The 20839-nt window shown below is 39.7% G+C and overlaps 1 protein-coding gene across 1 annotated transcript in view; it reads left to right on the top strand.

Annotated features, from left to right (window-relative positions):
• astn2 (astrotactin 2) overlaps positions 1-20839 on the top strand; it is a 201545-nt gene that overhangs the window by 65156 nt on the left and 115550 nt on the right. Inside the window, exon 4 of the mRNA XM_028418196.1 lies at positions 9763-9915. Coding sequence (XP_028273997.1) covers positions 9763-9915 — 153 coding nt within the window. The remainder of the gene's footprint in view (positions 1-9762; positions 9916-20839) is intronic.

Here is a 20839-nt window from a genome sequence, read left to right as displayed (position 1 = left end):
ATTGCTACCTAAATAATACATTACGCTAAAGTCTTTAAATCAGTTTCATAAACACATAAATGTAAAGGTTTTTTTTCCCCCGTCTTATGATCTGGGCTTCTTTTGTGATTATCAGTTTGTAGCTTTGGCCCGTCTGGAGCAGTTGGAGGTCAGAGCTTGGTCTGCAATGTTCAGCTGGCGCAGCATGGGGAGACACATCCATATTTTATTCTGGCCGATGGCAAGTGCCGTGCTATAGATAGAACTTTATTCCTGCACCTCTGCAAACGGTTGAGGCCTTAAAATATGCAAGTAGAGGCCAAGGCTGGCAGAAAGGAAGAAGTGTCTGGGTAAAGAAGGGACATTACATGCTCTGTGGCTACCAATGACAAGCCATGAGACAATAAACTGTTCAAATCCTGCAGACAAAGAGTGAAAGGGGGAGGCGGAGTGGAGGGAGTTTCTGTCTGTTCCTGTCGTTTTATAGTCCTCCAGAGTTTTCAGTTGTCAACATATTTTCATTCTGTGCTGTCTTGGCTATTGCCATGAAAGTGCAATGTCACCCTTTGTGATTTTCTTTCCCATTTCTCTATCATATGCTGGACAACAAAAAAAAAGAAAAAGCCACTAAGATTGTTATTGGTTCCAACCATGTAAACACGTCATCCAATTTCTAGCACCTTTCCAGGGTGCCTCTGTCTGTAACTTCCACTAATGCTGTTACACATGCAGCAGTAAATGTTGTATCTTGGCTTTGACCTGTTTTTATGCTGCATTAATGTGCCTTTTTCTCATTTGCTCACAGACTCCCTTTTACTTTATCGTCTCATCCTCACATGCCCCCCTTCTTTCTTTTTCTTTCCATGATCATTTTTTCTCTCCACTGTCAAGCTTATTTTTACCCTCTGCTCTTCCTCCTGGCTCTTTTTATCTGCATCTCATTCCAGTCATCACCTCTTTTCTCTTTCCTTTAACACCATTGACATCCGTTGTCTTCTCCTTTCTTTTTTTGCGTGTCTCATTCTCTATCTTGCTCCGCTTTAGCCATTCTTCATTCATGTCTGGGTCTCTTGTCCTCTCTGACCGCAGATCCCCCTGTCCTCTCTGACACCTCTGTCTTTTGCTTTGTTTCTGTCTAACCTCTTACTCTCCTCTCATGTACCTGTCACACTTCCAGAAGCAGCGGTGTGAAGGCTTTCCCAGAGAGCTCCACTGGACAGCTCCTCCTATTGAAACAATGGCAAATTTAATAAATCACAGAGGGAATCAGAGCTTGGGTGAACCCTCCTCTTCCTCCTCATTGATCGCCTCTACACTCATTTGCTCCCCAAGCCGTGAAGGAGAGTAGAAGAAACAAGGGAATAGAGATGCAGCCCAAATGTGTGCGAGTGTGTGAATGTGTGTGTGCACGCTTGTGTGGTTAGACATGGGAAAGTGAGTAATAAAATGAAATGTAACAAAAAAAAAAAATAGAAAATCTGCTGGAATTAAATTTTTTGTGCTCAGTTTCTTTTCATCCTGCAGATATTCTCCAAATTAAAACAGCAGGGATGTGTAGGGTACAAAGATCTACAGAAATGCTCCCACTATTTCTCTGGTGGCTACATCTGCCTCTGTGAATATGAATGCTGTTTGGCAGCCAGGCAGGATGTCTAAGAATAGGAAAAAGCCATAGCTGACTCCGAGTTGTTAAAACATGTATGGGAAAGAGGTGGCACGGAATTGGAAATGGATACAACCCCTTTTCAAAGAAAAAGAAAAAAAAGAGTAAACAGCAACAGAATGCAAATCATTTAAACTCTACAATGTTTCTTTGTTATCTGTTAAAACTCAAAACTGATGCACATTTTGAATTTGATGCCACTTTAAAGCTGAACCATGTTTACCACTTTGTTGCATCACCTCTTTTTCCAAACAATATTCTATATGTGTTTTTGAAGTGAAGTGTTTGCACATTACTGCCTGATGTGGGATTTGAGGTCTCCTTTGTTGTGTTTTTCATTTCATAATGCCCCAAATTCAAACGATGACAGCTCTGAACTGCAGGCACCTGGACTCTTTCACTATAAAATCATGTTTTTGTAATATAATAACACAAAGTGCACATACAGGGTATGTTTCCATGTTTCTTGAAGCACATGTTAATACAAAAACTGCATATTGTGCTGCAATCGTGGAGCTAATATCATGGATGGTGGATAGTGCGTTTTTTTTCTGGGACGGTCCCTCTCCTCTTTAGCTGCTAGCATACAAGACCATAATTTCCATGTAGGCTTGTGCAAAATCGTATCGTGTGCAATTAATCGTCAGAAAAACTGTCACCGATTAATATTTGCCACTTATCGATTACGGCGATCAGTGCTTCGTCATGATGACGCCTTTTTGTGTGCGACACACTTTCACCGTCACCCGCGCACATGTGAGCCCACAATAACAATAATGTCGGAAGGCAGTGGTGTTCAGTTAAATGATGCGGAGCAGCACAACTACAACGTCTGTCACCGCAAGCTGGAGCACGAAGAAAGCCGAAGAAAGTGCGGCGAGGCCACAACGCCGGCTACAGCTGTAGTATAGTACCGCAACATGCATTAGGTGAAGCGTGGAGCATTGGTTGTTGCCATATTAACTAGATTTTTGCTCGTATCAAAAGAATAAACTCTGATCTTTATTTACGGACTCCACAGCAAGATAGGAAAAATCATTACAACAGCGAAGTCTCTTCCAGCAGATATTGGAAAGAATTCCACTCAGCCGAGAATCCACGATACGTATAGTCATTGTGCTGCTTACGACCAAACTAAGCGCTGGAAGAACGTAACGCAGGTGGATTTGCACAGACATACATTTAAATGTGAAATTGTCCGGTTTGTTTGTTTGTTTTTTCTGTTGCTGTTCTACGTGGGACATATTCCAGTCACAGGTTAATTTGCACAGACACATTTTTTACTTAAATAATCACTGATGTGACTTTTCTGAACTTATTGGTCCTGTTTAATTTTAATGTTGATATGCACCCCTCTGTGACCTTAAGATAAGAACATTTGAAGGACAAAGTTACTTTAAATTTTTGCTTCATTATTATTTTGAAGCAGTTTGTGCATTGTGCATCTGTTATCAATACATATTTCAAACATGGCTGGTTGGTGTCTAATCACTATTTACCAGCTTAACCTGTTAGAATCAAGTAGTTAACTTGACTGATGATTTGTTGGTATCATGCTAGAACACTGTGCCAATTTAGAGTCAAAAATATGTAAGTGCAATTGTCATCGATTAATCGTCAAATTAATCGTTATCAGCTAAATGCCACATTTAATCGTGATTATTTCTTTTGCCAATATCGCCCAACCCTATTTCCATGTCTCTTAAGGTCATATCAGGGCAGCATCTGTAGGCTCCTCAATAGTTTGGCAGGTTAGCCTGAATGGATTTCACAGGAACTACTGCGACAGCACCATACCTGTACTGTACCAGTGAAGATTCAGAGCACTGTAATCCATCTTCCAAGCTGTACTACCACCTGCCGCAGGGCATGGGGGCATGGATGAAGAGCCTGACAATGCTGCCTTGTGTTTCACTGACTTTAAGTTGAGTAGAAATATCTTCTTGAGCCTAAGAGAAATGAGGGTCAAGCACTGTTTATAGGCAGAGAGTCATGGTCAAATGTTTCACATTCTGACAGACAGTAATTCCCATAGGCTGGATCAGCGCTTTAGTGGAAGCTGGCCTAGTCTTGTTCTTTTTGCCTTTTTTGGAGTAGCTAGACCTTCAGTGTGTGTGTTTTTTTTTGCTGACAGGACTTCTGTTGCCCTTCCCAGTGCTGGGTATCATTTTCTGTTAAGGTACAGGCATCAGATAAAGGTATCATTGTAACAGATTTTGTCATGATTCCGAGCAATGCATTTTTAGAAACTGATTCTGCACATTAGTGTTTTATCAGTGAATCCTGCTGCAGAAACACAGTATGTATATGTATATATGTTGTAGTCTTCTACTAGTAGGTAATCTACTGTGAAAATAATTGTAATGTTATGGTAAAACGGGCACCTTAATTCACAATGACACCTAATTTTTTCCTTCTTTTTTTTATATTTCCACAAAACCAAACTACAAAACAAAACGTTTGCATCTTTGGCCATATTAGAGAGATATCGTAATTTTAGGTAGTGCTAATTATTATTTTATTTTTTTTTTGCAAGTATCATAAACCCTGCAGATATTTACCAAATAATTATGCTTTTGTACCTTTAAATGCAACATTTATAGTATTTATATTATTATTATAAGTTCTGGTTCTTAATCAAGTCCTTAAAATCCCTCTTGATGGCTTTTTTTTTAATTGGTACTTTGTGTATGTATACTATAATAATATACTCCCAGGTGAAAAGCATTATTCTGGCAGTGAATAGCTTGTTAATGCTCACCTTATTTTGCCTGACTAGTGAGGCCTCCCTGTCACCTTAGTGGACCCTTAATAAGAGCACTGAGTACATGTCCATCAAAAAGCAAATGGAAACATATTTTACCTCTCTGGATCCACATGACTGCATTGCTCACCAATGAGATCCCAGGGGAAACTGGAAAATGAGTGTTGCAGAAAACAGAGGCGAGAGGAAAGAGAGGCGGGAAGATTGCATTTAGCAGAGTCCTTTTTAAATTTTCACTGTTCCATGGTCTTACCATTAAGGTGTGGACATTTGAATAGTATGTACAGTAATTGTGTCATTTGAGATTGAGATTTAAGTTTAATGGATTGAAATTGTATGAAGATGTAATGGTCAAGTTGCTTTTTAAACATCTGTGAAAAGGATTACCAAACGCCAAATATTCCATAAGCAGGAAGTAACAAGTGGATTATGACCTGTTCAAACGTCCTTCCATCTATTCTGTGAAACCCACTTTATTCAGCACAGGGCTGGGGGGACGTGCTGCAGCCTCTCCCAGCTGTCGGTGGGTGAGAGGCGAGTTACACCCTGAACAAGTCCCTCGCCACACAGAGACCCAATCATTCACAGTAGGACTCACAACTATGACCCCAATTAACCCCACATCTTTGGAATGTTACCCGGGCACCCACAGAAAACCCATGCAGGAGCAGGGAGAACCTTCAACTACTGCACTGTAGTGCTGGCCCTCTGTGTTTACATACGCATAAGATTCACATTGATCATAAGGCTGATATTAGCAGCTGACGGTATGAGTGAACAGTCCTGTCCCTTCCAAGTCAAGTAGCTGGGAGTTTTTTGCCCCTTTAAATCCATTATTACTGCTTTTCTCATATATATAATTTCACTGCTTAAACATATACACAAGCACAATAGTGCCACTGGAAAAAAAACAGAAAATTGACCAGAGTTATCTTCTTGTAGTGGGCACCATGAGACCACCAGGAATAAGTTGACTGAGGCAGCCTGCTGTTGACATCCCCTGCTTATGAGACACTGTTAACACACACTCAGCACTGATAAGGGAGTAACTGCAGATAAGGGAGATGAAAAGAAGAAAATAAAGGCACCAGAGCTTTAGCTGACATTGAACTCAAAATGAGAAGCCCGTGGACTCGGGGTCTGGGGAAAAACAAATGTCAGAATATAATATCTTGGTAGCTGCAGCAGACAGAAGTGAGAAATGGGGAGTAACAGCAGTCAGAAACCATACTACAGGAATCTACACATTGTCTTAGAGTCTTACTCTGACCAGTGAAAGCACCTATATTTTAGTGTTTCTTTGCATTTTGGTGCTTTCTTATTGAGTTAGTTAAAATGTAAGATGGGTTTATTGAGGTAAAAAAAAAGTTATGAAACCTTTAGAGACAATTTATTGGTTTCAAGGAAACTCTTCTGTTTGGCCGAGCACCTGCTGTTTCCTGAAAATGGGACAAAGAAAGGCAGATAAAGAATTCTTAGTGGCCATGAAATATGTATGCAAGCAGTTAACCTCAAACGCACTGTCACAGAGTCTCCTCAGTCTCAGCAGTTCAAAGCTTAAGTGCCAGCTGCCCTGCTTTTCTTGTTTGTTTGCACCTGAATTAGTCTAGTGCTAGCATGAACGCCCACAGGGACTGGAACTCACTTAAACATTCTGGTAGGCAGGGTGTGACCTTTTTCCCCACATTGAAATACTGGTTATCTGTTTTCTAGGTCATGCGGTTAGGTGTACAGTTTATGAGTAAGTTACAGTGTACTGTTTGTAAGTTATTATATATATACTAGCACACAACAGTCCCTAGCCGTCAGATTTTAAAAGAATGTTAAAGCAGGCATGTTTACGTAGCTATGCGCCCTCCTGTGGCCATGTGGAGAAATACACACAACATCTAACCTAAATAATTATCTCTAAATAATGCTGTTTTTATGTGCATTTTAAAGTATCACATCAAAAAAACGAGATACACACACAAGCAACTCGCATAGAAGCTAGCTTGATAGTTACGCAGACTGACCTCACCTGACTGTTGTTTCTGTGGACAGCGTCGCAGTTTTAAGTTTAAGTTTTACATTATTTTTTTCTGCCTTTATTACCACCATGTTCCCAAAAAAGAGTTGTTTAAAGACTGACCTCACATTTGGATAAAAACTAGGCTGCTCATTTACATTTTATGTCTCTTTAAAGATGTTTTCCGTCCTCAAGTGGAAAGCCCTTGTCCTTGGGTCACTGACGCAGACATCTAGTTGACAAACTCCTACTGGTGCCAGCGTGAGACCTCAGAGAGGGCGACCTTTGTGCTTTTATCCCAAAGAAGAAAGGGTGACAGTAACATCCACCTCTCATGTTTGTCAATCTTGTGAACAAAACAGCCATGTATGTTGTTTTGTAAAATCATTGCCAAGTGACCTATCCTGTCATTGATATATTGTTTACTTTCAATCAGTGCTTTACTAACCCGGTGTGCTGACAGTACAGGTGAACATGCACATAAAAGGGGAAACCTGAATAGATTCACTTACACAGTGAAGAAAAACTAAAGCAACTTTGAGCACATTCTGTTGCTCTATAATAGCCTTCAAAATGTTTTCCAATGATATTCATGATGAATTGATTTGCAGGTAAAAAAGGTTCTTTTTCTGCAGTATAAACTTTTCCTGACCTCAAATGTAAGAATACTTTTTTATATTCATCACAATGTTGTGATGAATCCTGCACAACACAGTATTTTGTAGGAACTCGTGTTGGTTCCTACTGTGGATTAATTTTGGTTTTAAGAAGTCAGATTAGAAAATCCTTTGCTGACCAGTGCCAGAAGATGCATTTTTCTTTTTTTTTTATCTTTTTTAGTCGTGTTTACAACAGCTTCTCTAGGAGGAGAAAATAAAAAACACACTATCACAGCACAGCCAGCTCGCACTGAGGGGTATGAGTGCAGCACATGGACTTCAGTTTACATCAGAATTGCTGGAAGCAACAGTTATAGTACATTACCTGCTTCAACATCAAAGCCAGTTTGGAGCCTGAAAAAAGTGTCATTTCAGACAAAAAAATTTTTGTTATCCTGTTTTGTACTGGTAATGGGAAATACATTTTAGCATGTTGGCGCTGTTCAAAAGAATGCACTGCATTGGTGCTCATTGCGGTGGAGGCATAGTGGCAGAACAAATTCAGTTTTTTTTGGTGTTTGTGTTGATCATAGCTTTAGCAGCAGGAGGCAGGAGGCAAGAAGCAACAATATCTTAAATTGAACCACATATGAATGAAGGATGACGACGGTGAGTGGTTAATACCTCACAGCTATTGATGTGAGCAGCAGCAATTATGCACCCACAAGTAATTTAACATGTATAGTAATTTGAATTATTGAAGGGAGAGATCTAGAGGTTATTATTCCTGTTTAAAAAAAAAGACATTGACCCTAGAATTGTGTTGCTAGGAAACAGTTTAGGCCGCAGCTTGATTTCCAGTGGTATTAGCACGAGTTGTAACAGGAAATTTAATTGGACACATGATAGTCATTATGTTATCCATAAACTAGGTTGGTTGATTGGGTTATGGCGCTGTGTGAATGGAGAAATCTAGCTATTACCCTAACCATACAGATAAGAGGGTGTGTTGTGTGCCTATATGTCTCGTCTCTGCTGGTGTTTACTTGCAATCTGGTTGTGCTCTCAACACTTACTCTTAAGTTGCAGTAATTAGTTTGTCAGTTTCGCTTTAGCGAAGAATGTTAATCATCTGTGGAAGCTATAAAACGCTAAACATCAGCCAATCCTGCGAGGCACCCGTGCGCGTAGAGTTGGCTGGTTGGCTGCTCTCTTCGCACATCAGAGAGGTACGTGCATGATGGCCGAAGTCACAGACTGGTTGGGAGGCGTGGCTTCGGGGTGAACTCGAGAGAAAGGGGTGTGTGTTTACTTTAAAAATCTGGCTGACTCACTGAGTTCAAAATCTCATACCCTACCTGTAATTATTGCTGCAAAAGCTGCACTTAAAAGTGACATAACAGAGGGCTCATCCATATATCCAGTGCATGGTAATTAATGAAGTAATGGTCTGCAGTCTGTTTGATGCCTCAAAGCCAGATGGTTTTGTCTGGTTTCTAGAAACACAATCAAGATTTGTCCCTTTTGAACCAGGTACATGCAAGATCCACATAAAGCTCTCTTTGTGGAGCGCGTAAGTCAACATATGTCCCAGAGATGAGCTCATCTCTGCCCACTGACAGCATGTCCCTGTGACACGGCAGATTGAGCCGAATTTAAAAAAAAAAGAAATGAGTGTAAGCAAATATGTAAAAATGATAATATATCTGTTCTGAAAAATGCAACTGTTAGAGTCTCCATTTATAATATCAAAAAACAACATGAATGATTCTGCCACTTTTACTCTCTTCATCTCCCTCTTCTCTCTGCTCTTGCATGCTCATTGGCATGCATGATCAGCATCCACTGGGAGCAACACATCACCATTATTCATGGGTAGAATACACCTCAGAGCCAGACTGACAGATCAAAAGATGATGATGATAGGTGGGGGTACTGGTGTTTGGGGTGATGAATGGGCCCGGTCATTTGGGGAATGTCTATACTGCTCTAAGTTTAGGGACAGCTCTAGTTTTCTATGTGAGCCATAGCTGTCCAACCCGGTGCTTTCACTGCTGCCACTGCATACACAACAAAGCCTTCACACATAGATTGCATATCTAAAGCATATCAAACGGGGTAATGTGTATTCACACAAACTAGGGACATCTTTTTTTCATATATCTGCATTTCAACCTCTTTGTGAGAGTCAGATACAATAATGATAGTGCATTCTTCCCTGATAATTAGTCTTTTTTTTCCTTGCATAAATGAACCAGGACATATCTAGACAGGTCATAGAAAATTCCCCATCCTTTTTTTTCCCTTTTTTTGTAACATTCTGTCTGCATCGAAAAGGGAAGCAAAGCCCCTATCTCTCTCTGCTCTCCCTTCTTTCCCCACAGCCAGTTGTTTTGGAGTCATTCATCAGGAAGAGTGAGACTGAGCCATCAGGGGAAGCGTTGGCAGGATCCCTGTAGAGATGAGGCAATATTGAATTGATGGAATCGTTTAAAGGGCAGAAAAAAAATAGAATAGAAGAAATAAGACTTTTTTTGGTACAGTGTCTAAATGGGACAGCCTAGTGGCTCATGATGCATAACATATTTTAATCTCTTATCCTCCCTGAAAACAAATATTAAAACAAGCTATTTTTAACATGTCTATTTGTATGTGTGTGTATGTATTTTTTATAATATCTCTGATGTCTGTCAGTCTGAGGCTTTGTGACATGCCTGCCATTTTGACTTTGTGTTTCTTTTTTTCTTAGCCATTGACCCAAATGCAGAGTCAGTAGAGGATTTGATGCAGAGGTTCCAGGACAGTTTCCGCGTCCCCAACACTCCAACAGACATGTCTCACTACCAACATGTCATGCACAGTTCATCGACGGGCCGCCGGAGGGTCCCGAGTCACACCAGAGGTAGGACAAAAAAAAAAAAAGGTTCACAAACACTGCTGTTACCCTGAGGTAATAAAAAAAAAGGTTGGCAGACTGTTAGACTTTGTAAGCAAAATTTTTTATATTAGCCCGCATATGCTTTTCAATTGTATTATGCATGCTGCATGGGCAAAGTGTGCTGACATCTTGGATTATGATGTATCACATATTTTAAGAGAAACAATGCACAGTACATTTGTTTTACAGATAATATCTCATCTGTAACCCAGTAGGATGTGTAGCTACATTTGTCCACAGGGGCCAAAGTACATTTACAGTTACAGTTTGCATAAATGAAACTGTAGGAGGTTTCCAAACTTGGGGAGCGTGCCCCCCCTTAGAGGGTGTAGAGCATTGGCGGGGGCGGAGGGGCAATTGGGACAGGGTAATTGAATAACACGTCAGTTCCGAGCATTCCAAGTTCTAAGTGAACGGCACTGGGCCATCTGCTGTTGATCGTTACAGCTCTGTCAATATGTGAAGTTCCAGCAGATGCACCACGGCCCATTTCAGAAGCATCAGCACCGGCCCTCTGCTCTGCTCCGCTAAAAATATATACGCCAAGTTCGGCACTCTGTCGCACCCAGATCTTGGCAGGAAGTCAAGCACCAGAACAGGAGAGGCCCTGCGAAATACCAAATTTACATATACTTTACAGTAATGCCTAATTTAACTCAAAGAATAATGTTCCCATGGCTTTTACTACATTCATTACAGTGTGGCACATATTGTAATATTAAATCACATCTGTGGGTGATTTTCATGTTCACTCCTCTTAACCTATATATATATATATATATATATATATATATATATATATATATATACACACACTTTAAAGACAATATTTCACACAGTTCATTCTACAGTTAGTATTTACAACGTAGTTTCCTTCATCTATTCATGACTTGCTATATTATGTCACACATGCCATTTGTTATCTGTAAAATGTATTAATATGTATAGTTTCTGTTTCATATCATAAACTTGGTGTAGACACCAGATGTGGTGGCAGTTGAAGCAAATGAAGGAATGGTGCAGAAAGAGAAAGCTGTCATAGTCAGACTGATGATTTGTGAACGAGCATGAGTCCATTTACATATTCATTGCTCAGGCTTGCATATTTTATGTACAGTGCATGGCCCCTTTCTCTAACCTACAGCACAGGGTTGCAATTAAAATAACTTTAAAACTTTAAGAATCACTTGAATTTAAAATCTACGCCTGGCGTGTTTGAGTCGGCACCCTCAGGATACAGTCCTGTCACCTTTGCAATTTAGTGTTGATGTTTGTTTTCATAATTACTTTCTCTGTTTGGCATCCTGTTTTATTAAGTATCATATGGGAATAGAGTGTGCAAATTATGCTCGGTGCAATTTTTGAGATGTGACACTGGCGACAGCAGCAATAAATACAGCTCATTACTAGGAACACTCCTAGTAGTTTTAATCAGACATGTTGTAAAAAAGAAGCTTGTGTCACCGGTCATACTGTTATGACCAGAGAGATATTAAAAAGTCACATTATCCCTGATGAGTTTAACCACCTTTGTTAGAATATCTTGACGTTAAGATGTTTTGCATGTCGCAGACAGTATTATTCTTTACACTTATGTTTATGCTTCTTGTATTTTGTGCTGTTGAGGATCTGAGTGTGTAACAACCAAAGGTAACAAAGGATGCCACATGTCCTCTCTGAGGTCATAGTAGTCAAAAAGTCTTCTTTGTGGGCCTAGTTTCCGAAAAATGGGCCCTGAGTGTAAAAGTGTTGAAAAAATGATAATAGGAGAATGTGAAGAATAAACTGTGTTACCTGGAGAGAGATTAGAGAGCCAAAGTTAATTGGTCAGACCCCAGAGGTTAGTGCTGCATAAAGGAAAATAATGCAGTGTGAGGAGAGGAGACTGTGCCAAAGAAAACATTTCAAATGATCTTAATTAATATGCACAAGGCACACATGTTCTTACCTTTCGCTCTTCACTCTTACATTTTTGATAAAATGTTGGTACAGAAAGTTCACACTTGTTTTTGAGGGAAGTCTGGGTGTCTCTGCTTAGACTGCTGCCTCATGCAACCCGGCTCCGGATAAGCGGTTTGAAGACGGATGGATGGATGGATTCTTATATCTGTCATCTGCTCTGTGAGATTTAGTTCTGCTGCCTCTCCTTTAGATCGAGTCACACAGAATGCAGTGCACGGGACATCATCTGTGTTGTTTATGTGATCTGACAAGAAGTGGTTGTCACACACAAACGGGATGCGACGCTTCCAAATTTGATTGTTATCCAGCATGAAATATAGGTGATGCTTTGCCTATTTTCCAAAACAAATTAGAAAAAGTAAAACTAAGAGTGAAAATAAGTCCTACCTGGAGAGGGTTAAGAGGTGAGTCTTTAAAAAACAGAATACTTCTCATGCAGTTAAAATGAAACATGCACTGTTTTCCTGTTTTTTTTCTTTTAAATCTGCTGGACCAGGATTATTCTATCCTCAAGATACCTTTGGAGGCCCGAGCGCTATGTCTTTTGTGCCTCTCTTAACAACTAGCATGCTCAATATAGTGAGTTTTGTGTATCAAGCTGATGATGTGTGACACAAGGATCAAGAAGTTAACACACCAATACTAGAAACACAGGTAGCTGACTAGAATAGAGGAAATCCATTGTCTTCTATGTCTGAGTGGGAGGAAAAACAGCACAGGAAAATAAAAATATGAGGTGTGAGGTATCCGTATTCAGCATAACAATGTTATGATTATGTACTTTTTTTTTCCTTTGAAGCTGAAGAAATGGAGGAGAACTCATACCACTGATGACTAATCACAACCCTTCCCCAAAATCTGCACAGGACTGGCAGCAGTAAATAGAAACATACCACATTTGTGATCATAGTTTACTCATCAGTGTGTTTGATGTAATACACAGTTTATAATACAATAACTGTAACTGAATATGTACTCAACTGGAAAAATGCAGCAGCAGTTGTGTGTGCTCAGCTAAACCCTGCAGCTGTTCATCTGCTCTTCTCCTTGTGTCCACAAACCTGCATATTGAAATTCTGCTTTGTGGCTGCAATCCATACTTCCCTGTCAGCATATATTGCCCTACTTTCTTTTTGTGCCATCTTATACCTGGACTCAGAAAACGTTGGTTCAAGCATACTCTAGTTTTTTCTGGTTATACAGTCACTACTATCTGCTTGGCTCTGCTCGCTCTGTAAATTACAGATAAGGAAAAATAGAGTAAAATGCTGCACATTCCAGTGTGCCTGTAGACAATATGATAGATGGTATGATAATCAGTTAAGAGCAAATGGGTGAGACAGGGACAGATTTAAGTCTGTCTATCTAAACTGGATAGCAGTTTTGTCAGATAATATGGCTGCTTCAGCCTATCGAACTGCCCAATCAACGATCTGTTTCCTTCCTGAGAGAAGTTGTGTGCGTTTTGCTGTCAAATGTTATGTGTCATCAACTCTCACTATGCCATAGACAGTTAAGGGAAAGGCTGCTTTTCATGTTTCGTTTTATGTGGCGTTCACCACTGCAATGAGATGCCGACACAAGCCCTTTCTTTTGTACTTCTACAACCCCCATGGATATGCCTTATGAACACTAGATCTAATGATGTGGAATGGAGGTGCTGTGAGCTGCTGTTGGGTGACTCCAAAGGAGGTCTGGTGGGTATTGAATGGCTTTTTTTGTGTGTCATTCTTCTTCACGCCAGATAAACCTGGAGTTTGTATGAAAAATTTCAATACTTAAGATGCAAACGTCGATGATGGTCTGTCTGCATTACTTTTAGCCCTTCAGGGTAATAGCAGTGTTTGCAAAATTACCCATGCCATATGTAACCCTCATTGTTCTGCTGTGGACATTTTGAAGTTGCAATATATTGTGGTGTAGTCAAATATTAAGGTTTGTCCTTACCATCTCATTTGCATGCACTGTTGTGCTTCCTATTCCCTGGTGTGGTGTTAATGCATTTCCATGTGCTGGCTAGAAGCGGCAGTTGTGTTTTGATGTGTCACAACGAATACTTAGGCTCATTACGAAGAGGATAACCTTATGGTTATTATCTAGGTTTTCTCCTGTTTAATTGATGCTTTGAAGTAGCACATGAAAGTAGCTCTGCGCTGTCTTTGTGCGTGTGTAGGAATGCGTGTGTGTGTATTAGTGTGTGTGTATGTGAGAGAATTTGTGTTCCATGGTTCTTGAGTTCATTCTGTGCTCAGCTCCACTTCCAGCAGTCTTCAATCTTCGCTGCAGACAAAACACAGTGATTACAGCTGTGGGTCTGCAGCCCTAGGGCTCCTCTACAACAGGCCATACAGCTGATCTACTGCCAAGTCTGGACAGTGTGTGTGTTCTGTGTGTGTGTGAGAGACAAAATACAGACAGAGAGACAGAGATATTACACAATTATCTGTCACATTACCTCCAATTATTCCCCCATTCAAGCTATGGCTGCTCATTTAGTTATTGTCTGTTTAGGTAGATTATTTAAAAATGGTTGTCCACTAAGCATAAGGTTGGTGGTTCAATTCCCCGCCATGGCTGCATGCCAAAGTGTCCCTAGGCACTTAACCCTGAGTTGCTTACAAGTGCTTTGAGGACCTTTTAATTTTTTTAGCAGCAGAGTGACTTTGTATAGGCTCCTACCCTAATTTAAAGTTATGGAAATGTTACCTTTGGTAATTTAATAGTCTATACATATAATCAGTTTATAGCATTTATAGCACATTTCCTACCTTCTAAAAGGTCTCAGATTAACCCTTTTGTGCACATACCTATGGTGCACCAGATGCAGAGGGGGCAACATGGGGCTGTGTGTAAGTATTAAGTGTAAGGGGGCAATTGAAACTGCCAACCTCATGGTAAGTGGAGAAGTGTTCTACCACCTGAGCTACAGCCATCCCACACTGACTGATCATAAAGATTAATACCTCACATGGCCTCCCAGCCCTCCAACCAAAACCACTGTGCACTACCTACATGCTTCATGTGATATACATGTGATTTTTCACATTTTTATACAGTTCACCAAACCAAGGCTTCTTTAACAATTTATTAAACCCTGCTAATTTATGTGCACAGGGCCTTCATCTCCCTTTATCATGTGCCTGCTCACCAAAACTTTGCCGTAATGTTCATAGCAGGAACACAGCTACCAGAGATGATGCTCTGCCAATCTAGTGTGTGTTGTAGTTTTTGCTGGACCAGATTATGAGGCATTAAAATTCATTTGCAAATATAAATATTTGTAATTGTTGACTTAAAATTCTATTTATCTTTCTGTTGGTAATTAGAAAGACGAAGGAAAGGAGGGAGGAAGACTGTCTCATTTGAAGTCATTTAAATGATCACAGTGCTACAGTTTTGCTGTTGTGCAGTTGATGCCTGTGTAAAGTCAGACTGTGTACCTAAGCTGATCTCTATAAACAGGCACTGGTGAAGTTCTGATTTCTGTTGGTTGAGCTGAGACACTTCCAGTGCGAAAATATAAAATTAAAGCTGATGCAGAACTGCCAAAAACAAAACTGGTGGTACCCTTGAGCAGGTGGTGAGACCAGGTCACTGTGATCAAGTTGGATTGAGTGCTTCTAAACTGAAGTTATATTGTGTATTTTTGGTAGCAACACTCCAGACTTTAATTGACTGCTTGTTATTCTGTTAAGGTCTGTCTGCAGTTAAAGGCAGTTGAGGTTTAAGTAGCCACATTTGCTACCAGGAATCTCAATTATTATTATAAGAATTTTTCTTGTAGCTTGTCATTACCAGGAAAAAGTATGAGCTTGAAGTTTGGGACTTGTCACCATAGTAGCCATAAAATTATCAACCAACTGTTTTTAGGATGCATTGAATTCTTCATAGTCCACCTCTGACTGTGTTGTGTTGGTACTTTCTCTCAGGCCTGACTGCATTCATTGATGGTTCGACTCCAACAGTCTGGGGGTACTCTTTGATGTTGCCTACAGCAGTAGCATCAATATTCAGGATGCAGGTGGTTTTGGGATGTGATCGTTTTCCTTATTCAGCCCATTGATACTGTATTGTTGTGAGATTTTTTTTGTTTTTGTTACTTTTATTGTTGCAAAATGGACATGGGAAAAATTCATAGGCAGAGAATAAACCTTGCGTGAATATAAAAAAGACCAATAAATACCATAGGTTTATACTCCAGTCTGATATGCAGCCTTTCTGTACTAGTTGCCTTTTGTGTGTGTGTATGAGTGTTGCTATTAATATTGCGTTTCATCAGGCCTCATCATAGCTTACTTATTTCCAGAGCTACATGCTATGCTGACCTTTTAACAACCTGTGAGGCAGAAATTGCGAGACTGACCTAAATTGAGTTTCTTTATCTTTTCCACTTTTTAAAATAGAGGGAAAAGTAATGGAGGAGTCTGAGGATGAGGGCCATTTTTTTCAATTTGCATCGACTTTTCTAAGAGCATTTCTAAGATTTCAAACACTCACTGTGCTCAGACTGAGGATTTTCTGTATGGTTTACTTCAGCTAGTAAAGGTCAAAAGAGCAGACATGTAATGGCATATTTACCATGTCAAGTCTGCTTTTGCATTCATGCAGTAAAAGTATGGCAAATGTGTCTTCAGGATGTGGGTTGGATGATGTTTATATGCGCCTCATGGTCTTTAGACCCAAACATAGATTCCAGCAGACGGGAAATCAGTCCTAGCTCTTCTTTTGATGGTCACAGTATCTGACTCTCATGGCTAATAACAGGCACAGCATACAAATGCCAGCAACTGAAACAGCCTTTCACACCTTTTCAGCAATCACATATCTACAGTCCCAGAGGAGTGTCCTTACGCATCACTGTTGGCTTATTAGCTCCAAATTGTATACTCTTAATGCAGGTGAGATACCATAAAAAAGAAAAAAAGTGCACAAACACTAAAGCCACTTGAGAACAGGAGCAAGTGGTGCCTTGTTAAGCCTCCCATCTCTTCAAGTCCTTCCTCTTCCTTTTAACAGGTAGCAACTCATAAATTTAGGTCGTAAAATGTGTCAGCGGCACTTATACGGTGATGCCCTCTGTAATAACTTTTCAGCATGCTCTGCTTGTTTGTGTGTAGGCCGGTGTGTGTGCAGAGCTCTTAAAAATATAATCCTGCAGCAGAGTAAAACAGTATTGATTGGGAATATTTTGGACAAGTAAACAGAGACAGACAATATGAGCCAGACCACCAGAGCAGATCTGTGGGCATTCTGCACCAGCATGCAATGTCTGCTTAAAAAAAATAGTCTGGTACTGACACAAAGCAGGAAATAAATCACAGATGCTACGTCCCAGGTTCCTTCCTATCTCTCTGATTTCCTGATTTACAGTGCTGAAGCTTTGCGTGGTGCAGCGTGGCTGGGTGGAATGCCTCAAGCCTTCCTTCCTGATCCTGACCCCTGCAGAGTGTGGTTGTGTTCCTGCTTGCTTCCACTTTCACTAGAACAAAGCCCCTACTTCTTAAGGATCTATATAATAGTGCACAATATGCATAATCCATGGTAGTATTTAAATGAATGTAGTACACACTTGTGTTTAAATCCACTCCCATACATTTTTTCCCTTGCAAATGTACTCCTGCACCCTCTTGGATGCTGTCTTGTGCATTATAAATGGCACATTTGCATACTTGCACATTTGTTTGAATGTAGATGCCAGTTCATATTGAGTATGAGTTGAAAATATTTCGCTTGGTGGTGTCAGAACGCCTGACTGCTGAATACAGCTGTGCCTTAATGTGATTACCAGTTGCTGAGCCATGTGGGGACTGGTGTTGCTGTCAGCTTAATATATATATATATATATATATGGTATGACACTAATGTGGAAGCCACCTGTCAATGTACAATTGGAAATTCACTGCAGCGCTGACTGCTTTTTACTATTTTCCTCTTGTTTCTTTCTGGGCTTTTTTTTTTTTTTTTCACACACGAATGCTGACAAGTGCACCCTGACCTATAAAAGGTCATTCCTCTCACAACTGGCACACCTTCACAGACCCTTATTGATTCACACGTCTGTATAATTATGTGGGTGATTCCCTCAGAAACCTACACTTAACCTTTTTGTGTGTAAAAAGGATAAATATAGTTTGAAAATTAACTCTGTCCAGAGAGCAGAATTCATAATGGCACATTAAAATACAACACACACACACACATGCAGCACATTCTCACAGAAATATATAATAATAATATATTATATATTTTTACAACAAAGGCTTGGAAAACATAAGATGCTTTTGTAAGGGCGAGACTCTTGACCTTTGCAACCTTAGGAAAGCGAACAACAAGTAAAAAGAAAACAAACAAAATAAATAAAAAATGAGGGTTCCAGATGCGGTACGGAGACAAAAAAAAAAGAGCTCTTACACATTGTGATGTGAGATTGTGTTGGTGCAATGTTACTACAGTGAATTAATGAATACATGAATGAGACATGAGACAATATCTTAGACATCAGACAAACACATCCAAACATGAACCTCCCACAAATACAAACACGAGACAGAATACACAAGTCTAAAGAAAACAAACACTACATTTGCACCCAATACTGCCAATGTTAAATGTTTTATTCTTACACCAATTTATTTAACAATGTAAAATCTATATAAAATACAGTTTGAAAGCTTTTTCTTCTTTTTATTTGTCATGCTTTAGAAAGATCTGAACCTGCTATATCATCAGACCGTGAATACATTTTGAACTTTATTTGTCATGAATCATAATATAAAAGAACGTTCAGTTAGCTGACAGTATTCACATATTCTTTCATATTCTTTGACACCTCTGTATCTTGCCATTTCAGTGTGGAGTAGTAAAATGCTGTCTCAACAAGTTATCTCTGAAATATACCTCCTCTAACACAGTTGACTGTTTTATATATATATATAATCCTTTGCATGCTATAAAATCTAATTATTTAGATGCCCATTATAATGTGACAGACAAAGCCTATAGCATATTTCACCAAGGCACTCTATGGGGATTGGTGCCTATTTACCATGCTGCCCTTCCTACATCATACTATAATAAAATATATTACGTTACGGCTTGCTGTGCAATTCATGCACTATTAATTTTATCTTTCTGTGCACAGTCATGGAACTCTTCCGGAGTTTCCGACCGGTCCGTAATTTACCTAATGTGCATATGATATGCCTGTTTGTTTTACTTCTCTGCATATGAGCTCATCCTGAATATAATTAAAGGACAATTTCCAGGCTGATGCACATTGTATAAAGCTTGCTTTAGAGAAAAAGGAGTTATATGCGTGCATACGCTCAAGCAATAAATCATGTAAATCAAATGTTAAAAAAGCACCGTGTGTTGTCGTTTTGCCTGCTCACAGTATAGAGTATATTTCAGTTTATTCAGTTCAGTATAATGTTGATATTAACATTCATTTTTAATTAACAATCAAACTAATAACGCTTTAATAAAAGCTATACTGTGTAAGTGCCAAGTACGTTAACACTGTAGGTGTCAGGAAGTGCGAGACAGGAGCGGTTCAGAAACAAAGAATCTTTCCAAAGTTAGATGTAATCACAAAAACACAAAAATCTCCAAGGCATTTCATGGCAAAACAAAGGCAAGACAAGGTTACCAGATGTGGAGCTTTAAGCTGAAGCGAAGCCTGGCAAGGCGTAGGCACGAGACACAAGACCACATGAATCCAAAACACACTGACACCAAGTGAGGGGGAGATGCACAAGATACACAGAGGAGCAGGGGAGACAACAAAGTACAGGTGAGACACATTAGGGGGATCCCCGGGAGGAGCAGGGAGCACATGAGGAAGGAGAAGACAAGACACCTGAAACAAGAAGAGGTTCGGTGATTTCAAAATAAAACAGGAAGCAAGAACTCAGGCAAAACCACAAAATACAAAATAAAAGCCCTGGCTCATCCTAGAATCCTGACATTAAGGTGGTAACATTGTTGGTTTCCAGGTGACTCTGTGACTTTCTGTTTTGGTCTAAGCCCCATTTGTCACACAAATAGACTCTCCTGATGCAGTAGAACTCAGTGGGTGCTCCTAATATTTGAAGCAACACAGTACATGGTAATTGGAAGAATACTAGAGTTTAATGCATGTTTTATGTTCTCTCAATCTTTCTCCATAATTTTCAGATTCAGAAGAAGTTGTGTATTGTTTTTGCTGGTGGGTGGTGGTGTTATTATTTTTTGTGTTGATGTATATTATATGATGGTGGGATGCTCCCTTCCTCCTGTGCAGGAGATGATTAGCTTTCACTGTTGAGCTTGAACTTATCACCTGAACTCTCTGCTTTCTCATAGCTCTTCATCTCACTAATCATTCTCACTACGGGAAAGATTGCAAAGCAGTACCTCTCCTGCGGACCCTTCTGTTATCTCTACTCATGTAATGTGTGTGTTCTTTGCTGCTCCCATTGTTTGCCTTTTTGTCTCATTTCTGTGTGTTCATTCTGACTTCTGTCTACGTTCTTTAAAAATAGTTCCTTGAGGTTTAAATAAGCACATGTTCAGCATGTATATACTTCTTCTTAAAGTTCCTACTGTTAAGATGAAATTTCATTTTATTTTTTTGGTGTCGCAGCACAGTGAGGTCAGATGTGATGTGTTTGAAGACCTTATGTATTTTTACACAGAACAACATGCTTGTGTTATCGGTGACAGCACGTGCCTTATGAAAATGAAGACATTTGACCGAGTGTAATGAAAAATCTGTTATTTTTAGTAAGCACTTTTTCAAAGTGTTGCGACATAATTAGAATATATGTGACAGACAGACAGATGTATCTTTTGAGGGGGAGAATGGTGTGTTGTTTGTATGCACAAAGCAGATGGAGGCAGAGCAGATGATAACAAATGAGCAGGTGACAAAGAGAACAGTCTGGAT

The sequence above is a fragment of the Parambassis ranga genome, chromosome 12 (assembly GCF_900634625.1).
Source record: "Parambassis ranga chromosome 12, fParRan2.1, whole genome shotgun sequence".
Classification (NCBI taxonomy): Eukaryota; Metazoa; Chordata; class Actinopteri; family Ambassidae; genus Parambassis; species Parambassis ranga.
Note: the sequence above shows the minus strand (reverse complement) of the source record. Positions and strands in the feature narration are given on the sequence as shown.